Below are 11204 nucleotides of genomic sequence, written 5' to 3'. Positions count from 1 at the left end.
TTCTGGAAAACACCCTCTTTATTTGTGCCCTGGAAACGCCAGTGAACTCAGACGTGGGCAGCCCGCGGGGGGTTTCTGAGCAAGTCGTCATCATCTGGCATGGGCGGGGGTGCGAGATGCAGGCCTGGGCCATCCCTGCAGGGTGCTCGGCGGTTGGTCCAGATGCACTGGGCAGGGGCGAGGCTCACCCGGGCTCGGCCTCCAGCATCCTGCCTGCCGAGGATGGGGGTCAGCATGGGGTGGCCCCACGTCCCCACACCCGCCCGCACACAGGGACTCTCGGGGGACAGAGGATAAACCAGCCAAGGGGTGGCCCTGCCCCACCAGGTCGTGCATAACTGTTAGAAACACCCTGAAATGATAAAGCTCATCAGAGGCAGCCCTGTCCGGGAGCTGTGGAGGAGCCAGTGCCCTGGGTGCCCCAGGACAGGCTCTGGGCCTGGCCCACTGCCCACTGATCCTCTGCCGTGGCTTGGCCCCTCACGCCCACCTGTGGGCATCCCGTGGGTGCTCACTGCTCTGTCCACAGTCCCCCGGGGCCTCGGGACCCCAACCCAGGAGGGGCCGACAGCCAGGGGTTGCCCCTCTCAGGCTGACAGGCGGAAAGGCCCCAACCACAGGCATCCCCCTGGCTGGGGTCAGGTAGGGACTTGCTTATTTCCTCCTAGATGAGTCTCAGGACAAACATCACACCCCGGGGCTTCTGGCAGCCCACTCAGCCTGGCTTTGCAAAGTCTAACAGAACCAGACTGCGGGCGGCTCTGAGCACAAGTCTGCGTCTCCACCTTCTGGGCAAGAGAGAAAGAAGCTGGGCTGTTCTGAGCGGGGCAGGTGGTAGGGAGGCCCACTAAGCATTCCACACCCTGAATCCCCAACCCCCCCGCCCCCAGGACAGGCGCTACGGGGTGACCCCGGCCTCCAGACACCGCCTGTACATGAGGAGCAGCAGCAACCCGGCTGGGGTCTGGAGGGCCCTGTGAGGGGTGGGGCCCTCTCGGCAGGTGCAGCTTCTCCTGCACCTGGAGAGCAATTCACAGTGGCACCCTACTCCCCTTGAACATAGGACCTACCCGGCATGCGTACCTGGCTCTGAGCCTCTGCTGAGCCTGGCCGTGGGGGCAGAGGTCATGCTGAGCACCCTGGGTCTAGGGATGGCCGCTTAGCCTCAGCAGCCGGTCACGGTGGGGTCCAGGCCCGAGCGCTTGGAGATGCGCAGCTTGGCCACCTCCTCGGCACAGGTTGGGTGGATGCCCACCGTCCGCATCACGTGCTGGTAGGAGGCCCCACACCTGCACGCCGGGGACAGGGGATTCGGGGGACGAGTCAGTGCAGGGAGGCGTGTTCCAGTCCCCCCCGCCTCCATCCTCAGGTGGTAGCACACGGGGGAGAGTTGGGAGGTCACGGTCTCCTCACCGTCCCCCAGCCCTGGCCCCCATCCTCTCTTCTCCAGCTGGCAGCCAGGAACACCTGCCAACACCTATGCTGGCCCCGCCCCACCTCCCTTGGAGCAAACACCCCGAGCCTGCAGCAGCCAGGCAGCCCCACCTTGGGGCCCACCTCCCACCTGCCTGGCCTGGCCTCCTGCTGCCCCCAGCCCACCAGGCACAGGCCCACTCGCCCTCCTCTCTGAGTTCAGCCCCCTCCCTCTGCTTCACCCCAGCCCTCCTGCCTCTGACAGCCCCTCACCAGCTGCCCGGCCTCTTCACACCCAGAAACCCATCCCCACCAGAGCTTCCGCAGCATGGGCCCCGGGGCCCCGCCATGCACAGCTTGCAGCTGGGACCGGCCCCACAGGACACGTACCCCCCGGGAGGCCCTCCCAGCACACTTGATGCCGAGGCCCTGCTCCTGACTGACTGGGCACTCAGCCCCCAACCCTCATTCTGAGCAGAGAAGACCCACTGTGCCCCTCAGGCCTGGCTGGGGACATGAGCCTGTTCCCCCCGGTTGGCTCGGCCAGAGATGGACATGGCCACCTTTCAGGTGACCGACCGGACCCATCCCATTGGGCAGACACTCTCTGAAAACATGACCACGAGTGACCCTGATGTGGCAGACTTCCGACAGCGGTGCCGCTGACTTTCGGGGGACCCCAGCCTGAGTGTCACGTAACGGCCCACATTCCTATGGACTTACTTGATCCCCAGAGCAAATCCTTGAGTAACTTCGCCAGCATTGGGGCCAAGGAAGTGCAGGCCCAGCACCAGCTGTGGGGGCTCCCGCAGACACACCATCTGAAAGGCACACGGTCAGCAGGGGCGTGCGCGGCCGTGGGGGCTCTCTCTCATCCCGGCCAGGCCCACGGGGATGCTCACCTTTATGTAACACTGGGACGCATCCCGTTCAGGCACCACGAACTCCAGTGGTTTATAATACGCGTGATAAACCTGGGTGACAAGACACGGATTCCTGGGTCAGCGGCTGCAGCAAAATAAGTCCCGGGGGCATTTTACAGCTCGACAGGCTGTGGGCACAGTGGGGGGGTGGGCCGGAACTGCCCGCTCAGCCCGCAGGTTGTGGTCTGGGGCAAGGACAAGGCTCGGCTGGCCTCGGAGGCACCCCTCTCCTCCCGGCACGGCAGCCTGCAGACAGACGCTCTCCCACCAGGCCCAAGACCCCCAAGAACTACAGCAGCGGAACGGGTACCAGACTGGCTACCCTCTGACTTGCCCCAGAGCCCGAGGCTCAGTGCAGGCACGGGCACCGCCCAGGAGCACAGCCCAGGTGGACGCTGCAGAGAATGGACGGGGCGACCGCGGGCAGTGGAAGGGGGGCCCGGCCGCCCATCTGGCCTCCCTCGGGCACCTCGGTGCTTGCCGGGCCCTCACTCGAGCCAGGGGCGGGGCAGGCGCGGCCCCCACCGGAGCTGCTGGACAAAGGCTTTCAGCGCCTGAGAAGGGCCGATAGCGCATTCGGGGCTGCGGCCGAGTAAAAAATGAGCAGAGCCCTCACATGTGCTGCACAGCCATTATTAATTAATGCAGCTTCAGAGAATATTGTTCTAACGAAGACAGAATTGAAAAGAAAACAAACAAAGGGCATTTGGCCATTCAACATTGTGAAACATAAAACAACATCACGGAATGCCATGGACACATGTCCCAGGGCACTTGTGATGAATCGAACAAAAACAGCAAATAAAGTGCCGTTGATGGAGGGAACCGGGGCGCAGGGATGCAGGGCAGGCACTGGAGCCCGGGGCGCTCATTCCCAAAGGGCCCCCCGCTGCTCTGGTGGCCACGTGGGTCCGGTTTCTCCCAGCCCGCCTGCAAGCTGCCACAGCACCCACAGCCCACCAGGCTACCTGGGGCACACGCTGTGGCCAAAGCAGACCCCAGAGAAACCCCCATCTGATGACAAACCCCTCCCTCCGGGGTGGGTGCCTGGGTCTGGGCTGACAGAGGCCCATGAGGACCAGACTCGTGGAGTAGGCACAGGGCCAGGCGGGGGCAGAAGGGCAGGGGTGGAGGTGAGCAGAGGTCGGAGGGCAGGAGGAGCCTTTCAGGTCAAGGCAGACATGCACCCCCCTGAGGTGGGCCGCAGCCCAAAGGCCCCGTCATTCCCGGGGCTGCCTGCCAGCACCGCCAGCCCATCACAGCCATCGTTCCGGGCCCCCACGCCCCGCCCTGCTAAGCTGCAGGCCCCAGGAAGCAGAACGCCAACACTCCCGCTTGCCGCAGGCCTCTGTGGGGGGCGGCCATGATGGGGTGGAGGGCCACACAGGCCTGTGTCCTGGCAGCCCCCTCCCTGGGGCCCTGACTCACCTCCACACGCTCCTCTCCATGGCGAGCCACGGCCTCCTCCTCTGACAGCCCCACACAGCCATACTCCAGCGGTGTGAAGACCGTCGTGGGGACCTGGAGGGTGGACCGGGATTGAAGACCCCACTGGGGTACACCGAGAGCGGTAGTTGCAGGCTAGTCCCTGGACAGGCAACCCCCTCTCTTGTTCCCGGGCTGCACCTCACACACAGTTGCACACGCACACGCACATGCTTGCACGCACAGACACACGTGCACCCCCAGAACGAGCTGCAGCTCCCGCAGGCTGCAAGTGGCGTCTGAAGAGGAGGGGCACTCACGTTGTCATAGTCCATCAGGTCTGAGGACCGACTGCAGAGCCGCTGGGCTAAGAGCCTCCCGGCCATGATAGCCGTGGGCGTCAGCTCTGGCCGTCCCTGGGAGGTGGGAGCACGGGGTTACTTCAGCTTGACCCTCAGTGGGGGTACCGCCTTCCCAGTGGGGCGTCTCCCCCAGACGCATTTTGCCTCTACTTGTTCCCGCATGCTCCCCTCTGTCCTGCTTGGGGGGAGACAGCTGTGGTCACGGCCCCTTCCCTGGAAAAGGGGGTGAGCCGCTAACAAGCCTGGCCACACCGCCCATACCCACTTGTGACTTCTCTCAGGACCCCTTCTTCACGTCAGTGCCTTTGCAGAGCTGCCCCCACAACAAAGCTCAAAAGGGACCCAGCCACCATTTACCCATTCGCACTAACGGATTCGGGCTAAGACGGGCCCTGGGAGCAGCAGTGGGCTCCGACACGCAGCTTGTCTGGCACGTCAAGCCCATTACCGAGCCCAGATCGGACGCCGTTTCATGGAGGCCTCTGCCCCAGGGTGTGTCCTGCCGGGGAGCAGGGGGTGGCACAGCCCCCGTGTCCCCACACGCATCGGCCTGGGGCTGGCTGCCAATCACCCCTGCAGCAGCAGGAAATGCAGATGTTGTTTGACATTCCAGAAATGAATGGAGATCGGCAGCGATAAAGCCGTGTAGGCAGCCCGTGCATTCCACCGGCCTGACTAACGGGGACACAGCCCACACGGCACACGAGGTCTCCCTGAACCACGGCCTCCCCTCGCCAGACCCCTGGGGGTTAACGCTTCTTGCTGCTCAGAGTGACCTTTCTGAGGGAGCAGGCTGAGTGTTTTAAGACACAGCACTGCCCAGCTAAGCGGCCAGGTCCCCAGGGCAGTGAGCAAGCATGAAGCCTTGTCCACACCAATGGGTCGACTAGGTGGCCAGATGACCCAGCGGGGGGAGCGGCTGGAGCTCTGACGCACCCAGCGGGCTGTCCCCGTGGTCGCGACACAGGGGGCTGTTTCCCACACAGCATCTCATGAGCCTGGGTTCATGGGGGGGCTCAAGGCTCAAGCGACAGCCAACTGGCTCCCATCTGAGCGCTGGCCACGGCGGGGGCAGCCCCTCTGGTACAATGGGGACACCGGGGCCAGGCTGTAGTGCAGGACAGACTGTCTCCAGATGAGCAGGCTGGCCCTCCCCACCCCCCCCCGTCTCCACGTGTGTGCCAGGCTCTCTGGAAGCCCCCCACCTATCACAAGCTGCAGCGGAGGCTGGGGAGGCGGAGGGAGGGGCCGTCCCACAGCATGGATGACGACCGCCACCTTTCTGACCCCCACACTGAGCATCTCCTGACACCTGAAATAGCTCATTTGCTTGTCATCTGTGACTGTGACAGAACATCACCTCCATGAGGGCTGGGACTTCTGTCTGTTCCTGCAGTGACCCCAGAACCCAGAAAAGTGCCTGGTGCTCAATGTGTGAAGAATAAACATAAACTAACACCACGGTGGGTTTCACAGCACCCCCAAACTCATATCCCCCCAGAACCTCAGACTGTGCCCTCCTGGGAAGTTGGGGTCTTTACAGGGATAATTAAAGTGAGGATTGACATGAGGTCAGCCTGGATTCAGGTGGCCCCAAATCCAGGGACAGGCAGGCCCCGGAGGAGATGCTTGTGAAGATACCTGGGGCCTCAGAAGCTGGACCTGGCGAGGAGGGTCCTCCCCAGAGGAGGGAGCACAGCCCTGATGCCTTGACCTCGGGTTTTGGGCCTCCAGAACAGGAAGGAAATTCTGCTGTTCTGACCACCCAGTTCGTGGCGCTTTGGGGTGGCACCGTGCAGAGGCCTGCTAGGTCTGGGGGACCAGCCTATGATTGGGACCCTGCCCTGGCTGCCCTCCTCGGGACACGATGCACGTGTGCAGGACAGGTTGACTGATCCTGAGGCGCCGGGGCTCATAGCTGAGCAGCCCCCGGTGTTGCTGGGCCCTTAAGGGGGGCCACTGACCGATGCCTCCCAAGCCGGGCTCATGGGAGTGCGGACCGCCCAAGATCAGAGGTAAACCGAGGCCAGGGGGTCGAGGCCACTCCATGGTGTGCAAACAGACACCATCCCTCAGAGCTGACCCGTGAGGAGCTTCACGGCAGGATCTGTGGACGGTGCCCCCTTGTCCGCCCACCCGTCCACAGAGAGGAGGAGCATGGAGGCGAGGGTGATGCCAAGTCCTCCTGGGGCTCAGCGCAGAGCCCCTGTGAGCCACAAGGCAGGGGTACGGGGTCGGGGAACGGGTTGGGGGCAGGCAGTGGTGCAGGCCGTACCTCCGCCACGTCTCCGATGGCATAGATGTGGGGGACGGAGGTGGCTTCCTGGGCGTCAACCAGGATCTTCTGAGTGTTGGGGTTGGTACGCACACCAGCCTTCTCCAAATTCAGACCTCTGGTTTCTGGAACTCGGCCTGAAGGACACAAAGAGCAAGGCTGGGAGGTTTTCGTTAGTGGTTCTGACCGAGATTCCTTGTTTTATTTAAAACCCTTCTCAGAATGTCCACTTAGAATTGGTAAGACATCAAGCACCAACAGTGCCAAGAGCCTCAAACACGTGCTCACACATGTATGTACGTACACACACACGTGTGTATACATGTGCACACACAAACACCTGCATAGACTCAATGAAAGGACGGAGCAGGAATGGGGAGGAAATGGGGTGGATGGAGAGTCAGCAACAAGACCCTCCTAAACACATCCTATGATACAATTTTGTTTCTTTAAATCATATACACAGGGCTTCCCTGGTGGCGCAGTGGTTGGGAGTCTGCCTGCCGATGCAGGGGACACGGGTTCGTGCCCCAGTCCGGGAAGATCCCACATGCCGTGGAGCGGCTAGGCCTGTGAGCCATGGCCGCTGAGCCTGCACGTCCGGAGCCTGTGCTCCGCAACGGGAGAGGCCACAACAGTGAGAGGCCCGTGTACTGCAAAAAAAAAAAAAAAAAAAAAACATATACACAGTTTATACGTATACATATTCAAAAAGTAAAATTAAACATGGAAAAAAATCCCTATAACCTGTAAACAACCTAAAACAAAGGGGCCTATTGTAACAGAACACGTGGAAAGACAACTCGGGAGACCCTGCGAACCCACATTGGAACTGTACCTCCAAGGGTCACGTCCCCACAAGTGAAGATACTAACCGGTCCTACGTGTCACTCAAAGAGGATGGTTCAAACTCCGTAACGTCAACTTTGAATTGGAAATTCATGATTTTTAAAAAATACAAGGCTCCTGGCTCTGACCACAGAAACGGTGTAGAAGCAGCAGTAACCGAGGGCGATGTGCCCCCAGCCCCAGACTGTGACCCCTAAGCCCCTCCCCGCGGAAGGGGCCGGACTCCGAGGGGCCAGGTACCCCAGGCCACATGGTGGAGTGATGGACAGGAAGGATCAGCATGGTCGCAGGCTCAGCCCAACAGGACCTTGCAGCCTCTGAAGGCATCAGCCCAAGAGGAAGTCGGAAACAGGACCCAGGCCTCACAGACACTGGGGCCCCATCCCCTGTGTGCATTTCCCGGCAGGGGTGTCTCAGGGTCCCCACGTGGCCCCCCGGGCTGGCCTCCGCCCCCACCAAGACACCCCTCCTGCAGCTTGTGCGAGGCAGGACGGTGCTCCACGTGGGTTTACCTCTCTCTGCCACCAGGCTGTGGCCTCGTGTCCCCACATCTGGCAGCGGCCGTTCCCCCGGCACCCATGGCGCACGAGCTGACCCAAAGGAGGCAGACAGTGCGCGCAACCTCACCCCCCCACTCCCCGGGCAGCCCCAGCTCCGAGACCTCCAGGGCCTGCACTGCACACCCACCCATCCCTGCAGGCAGTCAGCGCACGAACCCTGCTCTTGGGGGAGAGGCCAGGAGGGGAAGTGCCAGGCACTGCCGGCTCCGTGTGCTCACAGCCTGGGCCCCGTCACAGCTGAGCTGCCTCACCACCCTTTCTCTCCCAGTTCAGACGATGTGGCCTTGTCGAGCCAGGGCGGCAAGGGCCACTCTTCCTGCCCGACCCCAGGCAGGCAGCGGGTGGCCCCTGTCACCGTGGCTGGGGGATCCCGACGGCAGGACGCATAGCTTCAAAGGCACAGTTCCCACAGCTTCCATGGCTCAGGCCCCAGAGGTTGGGTGGTGGCTGGTGGAGCCCGGGGAGGGGAGCCTTAAGTCTCCAGCTGCTCTCCTGGCGGGAAGTCAAAACACAGGCTCAGCTAAGCCTGCTTCTTGAGCGGATGGCTCCGGCCTCTGCATTCGGCTCGGCCCCAGGAATCGGGGGCTGAGGGCTGGCGCCCTTCGCCGTCAGATTGGACACGGGTAGTGCAAGGCCAGGAGGGCCCCACCTTCTGACGGCACCAGTACTGGCCCTATGGTCCTGATGGAGACCCATGAGTGCAGAGTGGGACCTGCCGCCTGCCCAGCATCCTGCCAAGGTGCCTGGGGACCCAATGGGCACCTGGGAGGGGACTGGACTGTGCTCCCAGAGAGGAGGGAGCTGGCCCCACAGGCAGGACTGGAGGGCATGGGCTTAGTGGGCGACAGCCCCTTATGCAGGGGCTCATAGCTCAGTCCTCAGGTTCCTCTCCAGGCCCCTGGGCCCTGCGCCTCCTGGTGACACTCTGGGCTGGGGCTGGAGAGTCCAAGGGCAAAGCCGGCAGCACTTGGACCAGCTGCTCTGACGCCGGCCATGCTGTCCCAGGCTCTCCCTTGCACCCCTGCCTGGCTGGTCACAGGAGGTCAAGAGTGCTTCCTCCTGCGCCTGTGGTAACCATGGTAACTACACACCTTGCAGATGCCAGCAAACCATATCCCAGATCCCAAAGGAAATAAAGACAAATTTGAAAGTAGTAACAGGAGACGGTAACATATGCTGGAGTTAGGTGGCCTCTGCAGTCCATTTTGAAGCCAGGAGTTTTTAGGACGTTCTGCATACATGAACTTGGAAAGTATGTGGGATGTGTGAGCCAGGCCACTGGTAAAAAGAATAAATGGATGGTTGATGGGGGGTGGGGGGCAGTACAGTGAAGAACAGGCCGCATGCAGCAGGCACTCCACTGACGCTTCCAGAATGAAGAGTGAAGGAAGGGAGGGGCTGGAGCAGGCGAAGCCCCAGGGGCAGCCGCGGGCACCTCAGGGCTTGGAAGCTGGGCCTTGCGGGTGAGGCCTGGGGTGGGCAAGCCCTCGACAGGGGTCACACAGGGAGGGACAGGCCCACGCCCTCTGCCGCGCTGCCCCCTCGTGCTCAGAGCAGGGGGTCATGCCCTCCCTTTCAGCTCAGGCCCAGAGCCCCAGAGGAAGATGGAGAACGGGTGTAGGGTCCGGGGGGCTACCCAGTGGCTGGTCGCTCGGGCGCCAGCTCAGGCCCAGGCTGGGCTTACATGGCAACGGTCACGTCGTTCTCCGACTGCCTCCCTCGCACCTTGTGTGCAGGTAGTGCTCCTCCCACGATTGGTGGAGGCCTGTCCCGGTCACCCTGCATGTCACGGTCACACACTGCCCTGTCCAGCACACGGGCTGCCTGCTCCTCGCCCTGCACAGGGTTGGTGGGCCCCCAGGATAAGGATGGCATCCTCAGGGGGGCTTCGGGGCGCAGGCAGGGCTGCCCCCTCCTCAGTGGCAGTGGGCTCTGCTCATTTGCAGGGCGGTGGAGGGGGGACTGTGAGGACTGAATTTGCACTTCTTTGACTACTAGTAAAATTCGGTGTTTTTTTGGCCACATGTTAAATTAGCTGTATCTGCTCTTGAGAATGTCCGATACTGCCCTTTTCATTCATTTATACGCATCCTCGTGATTCTCTTCCCTTGTAAGAGTTTCTTCCTTAAAACCCACGTGACTCGCTGCCGTGCTTATTACAAATGACGAGAACACTAGAACTCCACGTACGAGCAGACACCCGGCTTCCTCCTTGGAGGCGATGTCCACACACCCTGCCCTTGGATCTGCCCCTCGCCTGCTGACCGGAGTCCCTCGGGGGGACTGTGTGAGCTCTGGTGCCTCGAAACTGGGATGGCCCTCCCTCCCAGCGCCGACTGCCCAGGACACCCAGGGCAGCATTGCGCCCGAGAGTGCTCGATGCGGCCGGACCAGTCCAGCCTCCCCTGGTCGCACTGGGAGAACCACCAGCTGGTCATGGCTACTTGCTCCTCAGCACACGGGGACGCAGACAACCAGATACACGTCCTCTCACGTGCCCCTTGCCTCCCGTTACAGGAAGACGGGCATTCCCTCCAACTTCATGCCTCCTTGGAGCACACTTCCCGACGAGCAGGGGGATCGTGTAACGAGGGAAGATTTAAGTGCCGGCAGGAGTGTGAATGGTGAGCACAGGCTGTGGTCAGACAGACCACAGCGAGGGTGCACAGGCAGCCCAGGCAAAGTGCCGGGAGGCAGGGACCCACCCTGGGCGACCCTCCCAGGGGGCACAGCCAGGCCACTGTGGGGTCCCCACCTAAGAGAACACAGCCACACAAGGGTCTCCCGCAACCACAGCAAGACACGGTCCCAGGGAACAGGCCTGGTAGCCTTGGCCCGAAGCTGGCCGAACCAGGCTGCATCTGTGCTCAGACTACCAGCTCCTCCCCAACCTCCAAGAGGCGGCCCTGGACGGAGAAGGGGCCCCGGCTGCAGGCATCCTGGGCACCTCGGGCCCCCATCACTGTGTCCTCGGGCCCAAGGGCTTCAGTGTGGTCGTTGGGTGCTGTTGGGAAACTGGCCTCCAGTCCTGAGCCAGATCTCAGGAGCTCCCTTTTCCCACGTTTGAGGCTTAAACGTGACACAGGTAAACGGCAATGGCTTTTTGCTAAGACAAAGCCTGAAGAAGAGGAGATGGCTTCATGGGCTGACTCCCCCTGCCTTGTCTCGAGGCAGGCACTCTGGGCCCCGTAACAGTGGCCACCTGGGTGGGCTCTTCCAACTTGGGCAGGGCTCCTGTGGCCCAGGGATGGACGTTCCAGAGCCTTCATCCTTCCCTGGAGGCTGGAGATGCTGAGGGGCCCGGGACCGTTTCAGCTCCTGGTTTTTCCGAGGTCATGGTGCTCCAGCCATTCTTTAAAATAAGAGGAAGTTACAAGGAAGCTGAGGTTTCCTGCTC

General features: G+C 62.0%; 1 protein-coding gene across 7 annotated transcripts in view; it reads right to left on the bottom strand.

Annotated features, from left to right (window-relative positions):
• TXNRD2 (thioredoxin reductase 2) overlaps nt 1-11204 on the bottom strand; it is a 33877-nt gene continuing 22673 nt past the window's right edge. For 2 of the 7 annotated variants that reach the window (XM_024763792.1, XM_024763787.1), the window contains 7 exons: nt 6399-6535; nt 4082-4177; nt 3765-3857; nt 2316-2387; nt 2137-2234; nt 1084-1289; nt 1-213 (listed from right to left, as the gene is read on the bottom strand). In XM_024763792.1, coding sequence (XP_024619560.1) covers nt 1166-1289; nt 2137-2234; nt 2316-2387; nt 3765-3857; nt 4082-4177; nt 6399-6535 — 620 coding nt within the window. In that variant the 3' untranslated portion in view covers nt 1-213; nt 1084-1165. Of the gene's footprint in view, nt 214-1070; nt 1290-2136; nt 2235-2315; nt 2388-3764; nt 3858-4081; nt 4178-6398; nt 6558-8168; nt 8300-11204 lie in introns of those variants that run through there. The other 5 variants (XM_024763790.1, XM_024763791.1, XM_024763789.1 and 2 more) reach the window with 5 other exon arrangements.

Source organism: Neophocaena asiaeorientalis, unplaced genomic scaffold (genome assembly GCF_003031525.2).
Source record: "Neophocaena asiaeorientalis asiaeorientalis breed wild unplaced genomic scaffold, Neophocaena_asiaeorientalis_V1.1 scaffold110, whole genome shotgun sequence".
NCBI lineage: Eukaryota > Metazoa > Chordata > Mammalia > Artiodactyla > Phocoenidae > Neophocaena > Neophocaena asiaeorientalis.
Note: the sequence above shows the minus strand (reverse complement) of the source record. Positions and strands in the feature narration are given on the sequence as shown.